General features: G+C 41.3%; 2 protein-coding genes across 2 annotated transcripts; both read left to right on the forward strand.

The window, feature by feature from the left end:
• The first annotated feature begins 328 nt into the window (after positions 1–328).
• Positions 329–5,431, forward strand: LOC137295236 (toll-like receptor 3). The gene is made up of 2 exons (XM_067826553.1): positions 329–489; positions 2,168–5,431. The coding sequence occupies exons 1-2, from the start codon at positions 329–331 to the stop codon at positions 4,284–4,286; spliced, it is 2,280 nt and encodes a 759-aa protein (XP_067682654.1). The 3' UTR covers positions 4,287–5,431.
• Positions 5,432–8,951: 3,520 nt separating this feature from the next.
• On the forward strand, positions 8,952–15,004 carry LOC137294839 (toll-like receptor 3). Its single transcript, XM_067825964.1, has 2 exons — positions 8,952–9,009; positions 11,689–15,004. The coding sequence occupies exons 1-2, from the start codon at positions 8,996–8,998 to the stop codon at positions 13,790–13,792; spliced, it is 2,118 nt and encodes a 705-aa protein (XP_067682065.1). The 5' UTR covers positions 8,952–8,995; the 3' UTR covers positions 13,793–15,004.
• The last annotated feature ends 334 nt before the right edge of the window (positions 15,005–15,338 follow it).

A 15,338-nucleotide genomic window follows, 5' to 3' on the forward strand; every position in this document is an offset into this window, starting at 1 on the left:
AGATATATGTACATTATTATACATGTTTATATCATATTTCATCAACATAACATAAACATATACACTGTTATGTTTGTATCACAGTTACTTGAAAGTTTATATCCATTTTTAATTCAACTTAATGAGGTGACGGGTCGCGGTGGCTGAGCGGGCTAGGCGGCTGATTTTGTGTGCTGGCGACTAGGTGCCAGACTCTGAGGGTGCGGGTTTGAATCCCGGATGGGACTCAACTCAAAAAAGTACTAGAATTTGTACTTTACCAAGTAAGCGTTAACCCAAATATGACATATGTTGCACGTGTCCGCGGGATAGGTGATAGAACTTTAGTATGTTGACCATAGAGGCCAGAGCAAACACTGTAGAAGGAAGCAACGGTAGCAGCAGCATCTTCATCAAGGTTCAGTATCTCTTCATTGTAGATCTGTTGGACGGGCTGCATCTTATCCCGGACACGTTGTACCAGTCAGGGCCCCGTTTCACAAAACTCTCGTAAGGCTAAGGTCTCATAACTTTTCTCGTAGCCTTTGCACCTCCTATGTTACAGTATGCCAGGTACACATGCTACGAGAAAAGTTACGAGACCTTAGCCTTACGAGAGCTTTGTGAAATGAGGCCCTGGTCAGGTTGTGCTCTGTGACAGAAGATATGTGGTGGCCTATGGCGGTGCATTTCCCCTTGTCTCTATCTGTGACGCACTTCCAGTGTGTGACTACTTGTCTCACAACATTCAGACGATACTTGTGTCCGTTTTGTAGAACCTTGTCTTCCTCCTTTCTGCGACACTATGAACTCTGTAGGTTAGCCATTGCGACTATCGATGCTTGACAAAAACTCCATTTTATAGGGTTAAGTTTATTTAAAAGAAACTAAAGCTATTAGTAGCAGAGACATGACTATACGATGATATTTTAATCCGTTTCATTGTGTTTGATCCCAGGTGTGACTTCATATTGAATAGACTTACCTTCCTACTCCACTACATATTCTTAAAACAACAATCAGTTAAGATCTTTATAGCCCAGGGCCCACTTGTACAAAACGGTCTTACAGCTACAATTGTAAATCCTTAGGATCGCGATCTGAGGCTTCGGCTACAATCGCCATCCACTTACACAAAGCGATTGTAGGCTAATATCATTAAAAGTTACAATCAAAACATACAATAGGTCGGGACCAATTTTAGAGCCAAGATTGTAGTCGGTAGCAAAATGGCGTTAAGTTGGTGTTGGTTTGACGCAAATAATTAGCCTTACGTTAGGGGATTGCTTTTATGTTGAATAAAACTGTATGATTCGCCTCGACACTTCAACAACACGGAGAATGCAACATCGATTTACCGTCATCGATTTAATACCGTTATTTGCGGTAATAAATAAATAATTATCGAGTCGATACCATTAAGTACGATTCTCACCCGATTCAGTGAACACCATAGCTTTTTGATAAACAAGGAAAGGACAGTAACGAAAGGTGTCTGCAAGCGATTCGCAGTGGCCATGACCTTTTCAGTAACTCAAGGGCAGCTAATCTTAGTTTCTACGCAAGATGGGAGTGGTTTCTTCTCTCCAGAGTCTATTGTTTCCTCTGCACCGGGTATTTAGAAACTAAGGTCATAGCCAGACATTGCTGTGCCATTACGGGTCACACTGTTAATGGGTCATTACGAGAAGTGCTTGTTAAACTACGGATTCTGATTTTGGTGTAGTATTAATAGGTCTACCAAGGAAAGCTTTCCCATTGTGCAGAAAAACAACTCAGAAAAGTCCATTAATCGTGGAAAAGGAAACATAAATATATCACCACGCTACTGAAACAATAAAAACGGCAACGAAAGGCTATGAAACCGTTCATGCACATTACGAACCGCGCTTCTGATTACCGAGCAACCGTGATTCGCCTTGCTTAGAAAAAGTTTTGAATATGTCGATATACTTGCTGTCAATCGTTTCATAGAAATGGAAATCGACAATTATTTTTGGCTTTTCTGCACAGTGGGAATTTTTGTAGGCCTGTAGTACGCACAACAACAAATAACGCTAAGTCAATTAATTCCTCCTCTCACTCAGTCATCCTACGTCAAATGCAGTAGGTTCCAAAACTGTCCTCTCAAGTATTTCTAAAACAGCATCTAAAACACATTTCTTGAACCCCTTTTTCTATGTTTCAGACACCATATTGGAATGCCACCCCTCTTCCAACTTCTCGTCCTTTTACTGGTGACGCTGACAACGGCTTCACGTCACGGTAACTGTGGCAACAACTGGTGCAGCTGTAACAATGTCACCAAACAAGCAACATGCAAAGGTCATGGAAGCAAACTTACTTATATTCCAAGGCTACCACAGTTCATCACTTACCTGGATTTCTCAAGAAACTTTCTTCGACATATTTCTCCAGAAACGTTCAGAAATATTCAATCACTCAAGTTACAAAGGTTAACTCTGACATCAAACGGGATAACAAGCATGTCTGCCGACTCATTTGTTCATCTGACTACTCTAACAGAGTTGAGTCTTGATGGAAACATTTTCTCAGAAAAGACTTTATCAGAAACATTCCCAACTTTGAGCTATCTTCCCCTTGAAAGGTTATCGCTACGTCGACTGAAGATGAATGATTCACGCATCTTTCAGCGGTTATACAGTCCTACAATAAAGTCTCTGATCCTAGAGAGAAACGAGTTTGAAAGTTATCATCAGGCTTACTTCGGTGGTCTTTTCAACATCCAGATTTTATCGCTGGCTTATAACTTCATCCGTGAAGTAACTCTGGCTTACGCCCCATCGTTACTATACTTGACTCTGAAAGACAACGATATTTCTACGTTTCCGAATTTTTGTAGGACGAATGGATCCTTTTTCCCGGGTCTTGAAACACTGAAGTTGGACCATAACGAGTTCTACACGCCAATTGAGGGCCGTTACATTCAGTGCTTAAAGAATTTGTCTGTCTTTACCATCAACAGTAATACCCACATTCCGAAGATAAAGTCAAATTCATTCTCGGAAATGCCCTCGTTAACTAACGTAATCCTAAGGAACGTCGGAGGAGGGAACCTTCATATAGACCAATATGCTTTTAACAACAGCAAAATACAATACATCTCTATACAATCGAGTGGTTTGTACTTCAAGTTAAATGTACACAAAGACGCATTCAAAGGATGCTCCAATCTACTGTCAGTTGATGCTTCTTTTAATAGATTCTCACACACATCCGACCAGGACCTAACCGACTGGTTTGGACACCTAAGTTCATTAACTGGAATTGGTCTTGGGAGCTGTGGATTGTTATCATTTCCAAAGTTTATTTCCCTTTACTTGCCCAATTTGCAATACCTGAAGCTGTATGATAATGGCATTGACGGGTTACCCGTTGGCAGCCTTACACCATTGAAGAATCTCACCCATCTCTGGCTATCGGGTAACCGATTAGCTCGAATAGATGAACGCGTGTTCACCTCCGAAGTCCAACAAAAGCTTCAGATTGTTGACTTTATGCACAATCCTTTTGCATGTAACTGTGAACTCCTCTGGTTTCTGAAATGGATAAAGTCGGACCGTAAGAAGTTCACAGGCTATCCGGAGAAGTACGTGTGTTCCAGTCCTGGGGAAATGAAAGGCAGAATACTGTCCAAAGTACATATGCCTGAACAATCCTGCCTTCTCCCTTTTCCTGCTATCTTTGTTCTTATTGGTGTATGCGGACTTTGCTTCTTTGTCCTTATCTCGGTGTCTGTTACATACAGGTATCGATGGCACATTCGGCATTATATGTACAAGAGAAGACAACAGGCGGGGGAATTCCAACGACTTGACAATGTAGAGATTATATATGATGCTTATGTAATATATAGTGTGGAGGACATCAGATGGATAAAAGGCGAACTCATTCCAAAAGCAGAGGAAACACATGGTTCCAGATTGTACATTCGTGACCGAGACTCTTTGGCTGGTGTACCTATCGTCGATAACGTTGTTAATAATCTCAATGCTAGTAAAACCATCCTGATTCTTCTGTCGAATGCCATGGCCCGAGATGAACAGTGTCAGTTCGAGCTGATGTTTGTCCAGAGACATCTGGAAGGGGAGAGGAATCCCATCATCCTGGTGCTGCTGGAGGAGGTTCAGGTGGCCCACCTGACACAGTCAGTGTACGCCCTGGTCAGAATGCATCCCTTTATCCCCTGGGGAGACGAGGAGCATGCCAGAAGATTCTTTTGGGATCGCTTATTTTTATCACTGAATCAGGAGTGCAGAGCTGGACCAGATCTTTTAGATGCATAATGTGCTCACTTTGACACATTTGATGAGTCGCGGGTTTTCTGGATCACAATGGATGAAAAGTCAGACCACAAGGTGGACATGGTCCACACACCCCAGGAAATGTCAATTCATCCTTGGTTGTGAAAAAGTCTAGAACTCACTAACTTTTAATTAGGTTTATAACTGATATCGACAATTACCCGGTTGTCAACAATTATCCGCTATGTCACTGGTGGTGCTTGATACGCGGTCAGTTGTGAAGGGTGTAGGTGTTTATGACTTTGGTGGTGTGGCGGATTTGAATGTAGAGCTCAGGTCCCAAATCAGTTGCTCGTAAGCACCACTGGTGTCGGCGAGTCCGTCGTGTGGGTGTTTGGCAGCTTGACTCCCAGGAGCTTCTAAGACTTCAGTCCGGTCACACGACGGTGCCCACGCGACATATGCCTCCCTTTAATCAAGTCAGCCTTGTTCGAAATAACCTCTGTTCACTCAGCAGTGACTGGGTACCCGGTGGGATAAGTCATGATTATTAAAATTATGGCGCCTCACGGACACCTTGGGCTGTCAGGGGGTAATATTGTTCATTACGCTGGATTCGAAAGAAACTCATTCCCTGTATTGAAGTATGTACATAACATGCATCCTGACATTATCTACACAACTACTTTTAGTATCAGTTAGGATGTATGCATGCATCCTTATCTACTGTACCAAGTATGAAGTCACCGAAAGTTGTTGATGTGAAACCAGTTCGTTTTGACAGACTGGATGAATGGCTGTGTCGGTGATGACGTCAAAGTGAACTTGACTGATCAAAGAATGCAGTTTGTGACAAAGAAGTTATGTGAATTTTATGCTTCAAACTTATGTGAAATTGTGCTGTATGTAAGCATGTCTGACTGAACTCCGGTTAAAGCAAAATACTGTAAAAAGCAAATACCGGATTCATACTCTGACAAACTGATTGTGACTGTTATTTCCTGTACATCTGAGCATCTCAGCTTCCTGAGTTATGCTGTAAAATATCCCATGCTTAAGACCAAGGAAATATTTCATTCAATTCAGTCTATCACACTATTGCAGTTTACTTTAAATGCTTTAATACATTTCACATTTCAAACAGGAGTGATTATGTAGAATAATAGATGAAAGTTTCACTTGGTGAAGACACTTGCTCTGTCTCAGTAATATCGTGGGAACATGCGGAAGTCGAAACTGGAAATTATTGGCAAAAGACACTTAAGCTTTCATGGAATCTGACAGAGGACAAATTATCCATTGAAGTTCCTGCGTTCTCGCAATATGTTTCTACTTTGACAGTATCATTCAAAAAAGATGCCCCCAACCCAACCGCATAACTTTGCAAATGTCCCTGCAGATAAAAACAATCGTGCTTTGATTACTTATATAACTGGTTGATACGAGGGGATGTCAATAAGTTTTGAGCCTTGAGCATTATTCATACCCAGGTGTCACAGCCTATGGTACGACATTGAACCTTGGGGTGTAGCTGATGTGATATGTAAGTTTTGGTATCCTACTCTCTGAAGTTATTGAACAGCTCACATTGACAGAAAGAGACCCCCCTCACGGCAGTGAAAATGAATAAAATTTAGTATAGAGCAGTAATTAAGTTTTTAGTTCTTGAAGGAAACTCGGTGAAGAACATTGAAGAAAGGCTTTGAGCAGTTTATGGGAAGTCTTCCCCTTCATCTGCTACCATCAAACGATGGGTCAATGAATTAAAGCATGGTAGAGAGAGTCTTGAAGATGACCCCCGTCCAGGTCGCCCAACAACAAGTACTAGTCAGGAAAACATTGACAGAGTGCATAGACTCCACGAGTTAGAAGAGACCACAGGCATTTCACACGGATCCATCGAGACATTTCTTCATGAACATCTCGTCATGCCTAAGGTGTGCGCAAGACGGGTGCCAAGAATGCTTACAGATGACATGAAGCAAACAAGGGTCACCATAAGCAACTCCATGCTAACCAGATACAACAAGAATCCAGAAGATTTTCACGTAGATCGGTCGTAGATTTCAGGATGATAATGAGCTTATTGCTGCTACTGAGGCTTGGTTTGGGGATCAAAATAGCGCCTTCTACAGAGATGGCATCAGCGACTGGCAGAAAAGATGGAACAAGTGTCTTGACTCACAAGGTTGTATGTTGAAAAATGAATGTGGTTCATACCAATATTTTGTGTTTTTCTATGTAAGGCTCAAAACTTATTGACATCCCCTCGTACTTTGATTTTGTGATACGCGAGATGTTACATAATAATATAATACCTACCATACTGAAGAAGGTGGCTTCATTAACCTCGTTCTTGATCAAAACGTCCATCTTCGATCAAAACGTCTGTCGATTTACGACACAAATAAAGTTGATAAAAAAATAATGAAACAATTCAGCTCAGAACCTCTGCTGAAGTCCGAAAAGGAAGATTTCGATTATTTAACAAATATGTGTTTGTTGTTGTAAACATGCAGTTGTAAGTGGAAGGGTGGTACAGAAAAACAGGAAATTATATTGGACTCACTAAACTCATTCACTCACTATATTGCTCAAGGAACTCATCGTAGCCTTCATATGCATACAGCATTGCACTAGTGAAATGTTGAAGCGGTTATAAAATCCCGAGTTTTTAATCGGGGTGTACCGCCAGGATGTAGCCGCCACCTTTTTACACTATAACTCAGCAGAAGTGCTTATTGAAGTTTCTGTTGTATCCGTTACCCGTGTAGATCCAGGTTAAAATTGATCTTCAGCAACCCATGCTTGTCCTGAGCGACGACTAATCAGGTGTTCAGACTGGCTGACTTGGTTGACACTGGCCTTTCACAGGCGTTGACGCAATGGATACATTTTTTTCTGCTTTTGGTCTCATTTCAAGTTGATTTATGTCGTGATTCATAAAGCAGAACAGAAGCATCGTATCGTACCACAGTAGAGAGTGAGTAAGGTTTCACGGCGCTTGTAGCAAAATTACAGCAATCATAGTATGTGTGTGTGTGTGTGTGTGTGTGTGTGTGTGTGTGGGTGGGTGGGTGGGTGTTGTGTAAAAATGGGCTACTCACATCGCACCCATGTGGAAACATCGAACCCGGGTCTTCCACCCAACCGCCCCGAATGTACAGGCGAGAATAGTTGCCAGACGGTGAGAAGAGCGCGGACAGACCAGCAGAAGGCAACTGACAAGGAAAGACGAACACTGACAAGCCGTTCCGTTTCACGGTTTACCGAAGAATTATTAAACGAAAGGTGTAAACATGTAAATTTACATTTTGTTGTCCGTTTTAAACATCATTTACAGAAAAAAATATCTACCACCTTATTATTATGTATATTCTAATGTTATCAAAGTGTCATCAGTGTTATTTCCTGTTTGACATTTTTGTTGTACTTTCCGTTTCAGGTTCAATTTATCCCTTTTCTTCAAGAGAAAATCCTTAGCCGGGATCACAAAAGATTTATCTACTAAGAAACACGGATATTGTTCATAATACATATAAACTGTGAAGAGGTATTGTATTAGGACATAACGATTTTAATATTTAGTAGATATGGGAAAAATTAAAATTCAAACTGTTGTTGGTATACTTTGTGAGTGAGTGAGTGAGTGAATATTAAACGCCAAATCGGCAATATTGCATGACCAAAACATATTCAACCTTAAAATGGAGTACATGTACATACATACTATGAAACCTGTCGTTAAGGGACAATAACACAACTAGAGACCACCATTACGTTACGTTCATGCTAATAACACTATTTGGACAACACGTAACAAAAAATACAGGCTTCAGACCTCCCACAACTGAAGGTAGAATGCCATACTGGGATCCATGAGGACTTAGATTACTTTTGCTACCTGCATTGACCCTAACTGGATTGACAGCATCCCTTCAGCAAATGGCGATTATTGATATGACACAAACACCATAAAAAGCTTGATCGATCAAATTATACCTTGAAACTTTTGGGACTTATACCGCCCAAGGAGGACAGTATTTTTACAATAACCTAACGCCTTTGAGGATACAGCCATTAACAACTGCCGTTAATAATTCATTCTACCAGTTTTAAAATACCCTTGATCTACATGTACTTACAAAATATATTATTCAAAAGCTTTTATGACAACTCTACTTCTTTAAAACAAGCAATCATTAAATATCTTACAATAAAAAAAATGTTTGCCACTGAAATATTTGTCCCTTGTGAGGAGAGCGTGAGGTACAACATGGTGACGATTCCCCAACCATCACTCGTAAAGCTAGTTCATCATCTCACTGCGGGATGTACATTAAGAGGCTGTTGACTTGTGCATAGATAAAGCGCACTGCAAAACAGGAGCTACGAAATGATAAAAAGCAGGTCTAAACAGAGTGTGAATTTGCAAGTAAAAACTAGCACAGACCACACTGTTATTAGATCACGGGAAACGCCCAATTCCTCGATAAGAGTTTTTTCATGTGGGCGTACGGCCGGATCACACGTAATGGTGACATTCACAACTCAGTCGGGGAATCCCAGCATTGACCTAACTGCACGCGGGACAGCTATCACTACGCAAATATTCAGCTCGATCCTGACCCCGACTCCTGTGACGTGCACGATCAACGTGTCCCAGAATCTGCCACGACTATAGCGTTTTGCAAGTGGCATCTGTGAACAAGTGTAATGTGGGTAAGCGGTAGAGTTTACCTGGAACAAACATGGCGTTGAAAATGTGAGTTGGCAATTGCTTTCACTTTCTGATTACTCGTTTCTAGAGTGAATATGATAAATCATTGAGATCTTGAACTCATAGAGAGGAGTGCTTTGTGTCTGACACTGGGATTTTGATTTTGATCACCACGTCTGACATGACACCACGTCAAGTAAATACAGTCTACGTGATCACACATTTCACATTTGCTGACACTTCTGTCGACAGAAATCACTCCGTTGAGACAAAAACCGGTTCATTTCACTTGGCGATGGTACACAGAATAGAGGATAAACGTTGTGACATATAACAAAGAAGACGCTGTCATCCATAATAACTTCATTTTACTTATATGCCATTTAAATCTCGGAAACTAGTCTGGACTGACCACAACAGCACACCAAACTATCCACTTACTTTCACACACACACACACACACACACACACACACACACACACACACACACACACACACACAAACGCGCACACACAAACGCACACACATGCACGCGCACACACACAAACGCACACGGTACACACATACGCACGAACGAAACAAAACACACATAGGCACTCACACATGCCGAGCCAGATCAGTCAGGGATTACTCACGCGACTCATGACATTAATACACGTGACTGACGGAGACAATTATCAACACATGCATATAAATTAATGTGTTTGTGACGGTTTGTGAATCATTGCGTCTCTCAATTGCCACAAGCTCATAACGACAGATAATTAACCAAGTCAGACAAGTTTTCTTCCCGACAAGACCCCGATCTTGTAAACCCGAGGACAGGCTGAAAAGCAGCTCGGCGTTTTAAAGGCACAACTGTTTTGGGGGTTTTTTTTGTCCTGAGCGGCCCGCTGGAGCACGTGACCTTCGGATGTTTCCTTTACGAGTTTACCGATTCAGTTACGTCCACATCGTTGGTGCAAATTGCCCTCATGTCTATCAGTTTGTGGCAATGCACGGGAAGGGTTGGCCAAATGACCGACACACAGTGTTTTCAATACTTTAATTTACAAGTTGGCCATCAGGGTCTGCTGGTACCTTCAGGTGTTAAAATCTACAGGCCGTGGGTGAAACATGCAAGCCCATTTGCTTAAAGTCAAAACACACTGTACACATTTTCACACTGTTTCTACAAAATTAAGCGAAGCCTATGGCACACAGGGGAGTTTTTATTTGTTAGACTGGTGTTGACATTCCTACGCCAAAGCGGAAGGTATTGAAATATGATGGATCGTGGAGGATTCCCGAACGTTAATGATCTAAAAAAGGGGAAACATTCCAGATGAAAAATAATTGACCGATAATTTACTGAGGGCCATAAGGGCCTGTACATATTTGAAACTGCCGGCGAGAGACAATAAAAACTGCCGCTGGGCCTCCGGGCCTGCAGTTATTTCGAACGCGCAGACACATGGATGTGTCTCTTTACTACGAACACTTTGCACATTCGTTCGTAAGAGAGCAGATATTGAGTTTTCTGGAGCGAGGCAATATGAATACAGTGCACCAAAAGAAAATACATATGTGCGTCAGGGAAACAATGCGTAGGACTGTGGATTGTAGTAAGGTACAGGTGCAGTAAGGTACAACTGTAGTAAGGAAAACAGAGATATGGCTTGTGACGCCTGGAGTGTGAGTTGAGTTTGACTCTTTCCGGAACAGATGTAGCGAGTAAACTTGTATAAGGAATTAACTTTAAACCACTGCACAGCCCTTATACATTGTAATTACAAATCAGAGTCTACAGATCTCTCTGATTAATTGTGAAATGTGAGAGGTGGAAGCATGGGAGTACGGCTGTTCACTACTACCAGGGTATTGAGCTATGGTATCGGTGTATGCTGGGTGTTTAGGTATCTGCTGTGGCTAGCCGGTGTTGTCTCAAATGATTCAACTGGGAGCGGATCCTGGGGTTTGGGGGTTTGATATTGGTTTTGGAGTGTGGTGAAGAGTGCCTTGTTTCTGTCCTATTCCTGGGGTCAATGGAAACAAAGATGTATAGAAATGTTGGATTGTTGATTGTCCAGTCTCCTTGGTTAAACATAATCAGGGTTGTTGTCATGCTGTAATACTGAGGTGGGGCTTTTCACGAAGCACCTTTCACTAAGGTTAACTTTAACTCCCATTCCTAAACATTGCACTAAAGCTAATTTAGTGACTTACGATCCCCTTAGTGCTTTGTGAAAAGAGGGTCTGATCTCATCTGAACGTAACAAAGGTGTCCTTTACCAGCCTTTACCTGTTGGAAGATTGGCTTGGCATCCAAAATGAGTAGTGTAGATTTGTATAAAGATTAGTGAGTATCGATACGCTGTGGCAATCAGAGGTCTAACTAACTTTGCAGACTTGCACACTCTGCGTCCCTCAGACGTGCAAAAATGTATGGCAGGTTGATCAAAGGCATGTTTATATGTTTCGGGGTTTCTCTTCACCATACTCATGTTCGTGGTTTTACCTGATCCCTACATGATTTTATGAATATTGCCCAAACGGTACAGACCTAATGCCTGCATTATTTTGGACTTCCGTTTTTCTGTAATATGAGATCCCGTGATTCTTGAACAGTGTCATCCATTAACTCTGTAATCTTCGTAAACACCTGCACCAGTGTCACAAACTATTCCAAGACCGACTTGTCTCACGAAACATCTTGCTCGATAGTTTCTTTTTCTGTATTTCAGAGGCTTAATTCGAATGTCATCCATCTGCCAACTCCTCCTCGTCCTTTTGCTGGTGACGCTGACAACGGCTTCACGTCACGGTAACTGTGGCAACAACTGGTGCAGCTGTAACAATGTCACCAAACAAGCAACATGCAAAGGTCATGGAAGGAAACTTACTTATATTCCAAGGCTACCACAGTTCATCACTGACCTGACTTTCTCTAACAACTTTCTTCCAAACATTTCCTCCAAAACCTTCCAAAACATCGAATCGCTCAAGTTACAAAGGTTAACTCTGACATCAAACAGGATAATAAGCATGTCTGCCGACTCATTTGTTCATCTGACTACTTTAACAGAGTTGAGTCTTGATGGAAACATTTTCTCAGGAACGTGTTTAGCAGAAACATTCCCAACTTTGAGCCATCTTCTTCTTACAAACTTATCACTGTGTGGACTAAAGTTGAATGATTCACGCATCTTTCAGCGGTTATACAGCCCTACAATAAAGTCTCTGGACCTAGAGAGAAACGAGTTTGAAAGTTATAATCAGACAGACTTCAGTGGTCTTGTCAACATCCAGACCTTATCACTGGCTTATAACATCATCCGTGAAGTAACTCTGGATAACGCCCCATCCTTACTCTACTTGGACCTCAAAGACAACTATATTTCCACGTTTCCGAATTTTTGTAGGACAAATGGATCCTTTTTCCCAGGCCTTGAAACACTGAAGTTGGACCATAATGGGTTTCACACAATTGAGGGCCGTTACATTCAGTGCTTAAAGAATTTGTCAGTCTTTACCATCAACAGTAATGCAAATATCCAGGAGATAAAGTCAAACTCATTCTCGGAAATGCCCTCACTAACTAGCGTAATCCTCAAGAATGTAGGACGAGGCTCCCTTTATATAGAAATGTTTGCATTCAACAACAGTAAAATACAATACATATCTTTGGAGTCAAATGGTATAAACTTCAAGACTTACGTGCACAAGGACGCATTCAAAGGATGCTCCAATCTACAGTCAATTGATGTTTCTTATAATAAACTCTCACACACATCCGACCAGGACCTAACCGACTGGTTTGGACACTTAAGTTCATTAACTGGAATTGGTCTTGGGAGCTGTGGATTGTTATCGTTTCCAAAGTTTATTTCAGTTTACTTGCCCAATTTGCAATACCTGAAGCTGTATGATAATGGCATTGACGAGTTACCCGTTGGCAGCCTTACACCGTTTAAGAATCTCACCCATCTCTGGCTAGCGAGTAACCGATTAGCTCGAATAGATGAACGCGTGTTCACCTCCGAAGTCCAACAAAAGCTTCAGATTGTTGACTTTATGCACAATCCTTTTGCATGTAACTGTGAACTCCTCTGGTTTCTGAAATGGATAAAGTCGGACAGTAAGAAGTTCACAGGCTATCCAGAGAAGTACGTGTGTTCCAGTCCTGGGGAAATGAAAGGCAGAGTACTATCAAAAGTAACTATGCCTGAACAATCTTGCCTTCTCCCTTTTCCTGCTATCTTTGTTCTTATTGGTGTATGTGGGTTGTTGTCATTTGTCCTCATCTCGGGGTCTATTGCATACAGGTATAGGTGGCACATTCGATTTTTTATGTACAAGAGAAGACACCAGCTGAATGAGTTCCAGCGACTTGACAATGTAGAGACTACATATGATGCTTATGTAATATATAGTGTGGAGGACATCAGATGGATAAAAGACGAACTCATTCCAAGAGCAGAGGAAACACATGGTTCCAGATTGTACATTCGTGACCGAGACTCTTTGGCTGGTCTCCCTATTGTCGATAACGTTGTTAATAATCTGAATGCAAGTAAAACCATCCTGATTCTTCTGTCGAATGCCATGGCCCGAGATGAACAGTGTCAGTTCGAGCTGATGTTTGTCCAGAGACATCTGGAAGGGGAGAGGAATCCCATTATCCTGGTGCTGCTGGAGGAGATTCAGGTGGCCCACCTGACACAGTCAGTGTACGCCCTGGTCAGAATGCATCCCTTTATCCCATGGGGAGACGAGGAGGATGCCAGAAGATTCTTTTGGGATCGCTTATTTTTATCACTGAATCATGAGAGCAGAGTTAGGCCTTGACTTTGTAGATGCTTTGTTCACTTTGACACATTTAATGAGTAGCAGATTCGTATAAAACCTTTTTCACAATGCTTTAGTTATCGATTCGCAAATTACACAATACAAGACTTTCACAATTCATCACATCGAAGCTAAGCGGCTTTGAAACCTTTCAAGCGTATATGTGTATTAACTGTATCATGAAATGTATCAAGTGTACTTTGCCTGATTCTGGCCCCTTTGCAACTGAAACGAATTCTTTTTATTGGAGTAAACAACTGAAAATTAAAGAATTGGTCGGTATCCTAGCTTGTGAGCAATGATTTTATTACCATGGTCATTCAGTTATAAATATTTACCTATATGCCCATAGTACTTTGTCAATCTATTTTGTTGTAACTACGTGCCATGTACTCAGGATGTTTACAGTTTTTCTTGCCACAGTGTTGATATGATACTGTTGACACAAAGTTAAATATGTACGTCCTCTAAAATCGTTGTGGCGGACATGCCAGGAAAGAACTTTGAAATTAGACATGCAAATGAAGTGAAAATTAATGTTTGTTTCACGAATCTAAAATTCCGTTATTACTCATGTAGTGTCATTAATCCTTTCCTTTTAGTCAGAATGAAAAATTCTCACTTTCGATAATTTCTCTGAAATTGACAGCTTGTGGGAGATGAACTTTGTCATGTGCATTTGATGATAACTAAGTTGGTAACTAGTTGTGACTAACGGGATCGGGTGTTCAGTCTCTCTGATGTGGCTGACACATGTCATGGTATCCAGTTGCTGAAAATACCTAACCAAGTTTGTGACGAGGACATCACACACACATACACAGCTGTTGTTGGATGTTGTTGGTTTCATTTGTTCTGTATATTGTTTGTAAGAGTCTACTATGGAAAGCAACATTCCGAATGGTAACGTTGTTGCATCCTTAAGTGAACACTGTGACATATTGCTTTCATATTAATCTTACCTGACCGCGCACCACACTAGACGAAGGCATTGTATTCAATCTATTGACATTTTACATAACTCTTTGTGCTTAATTTCTGTCGCGTTCAACAATATTGAGTTATATCGAGGCCACCTGTAAATATAATTACTGGACTAGAACATTTGTTGTTGATAATGTCACAGCGACCTTTTATGTCACGGCGACTTTTTCATGACAAGTAGACAGAGTGTTATTGTCGTAGTTACGGATAAATCCAATATGTATCAACTACCCTACTTTTGTTGTCTATGTTCAACCGTTAACATATATCTCGTCACAACGAGTGTCGTCAACAGTATTAAGTATCTTGAGAACCACTATCAGTTGGATCTACATTGCCTCCTGTCTATACTCACTGGTTTGTGATATGTACATTCCACGAAAGCTTTCAACGTTACCTTATGTGAGAGATGATCATGCATGTCGTCAGAGTCAACTAACGGGAATCATGCTGTGTGTATGTATGTATGTATGTATGTATGTATGTATGTATGTATGTATGTATGTATGTATGTATGTATGTGTGTGTGTGTGTGCGCGCGTGCGTGCGTGCGTGCGTGCGT

The sequence above is a fragment of the Haliotis asinina genome, chromosome 8, assembly GCF_037392515.1.
Source record: "Haliotis asinina isolate JCU_RB_2024 chromosome 8, JCU_Hal_asi_v2, whole genome shotgun sequence".
Taxonomy (NCBI): Eukaryota; Metazoa; Mollusca; class Gastropoda; order Lepetellida; family Haliotidae; genus Haliotis; species Haliotis asinina.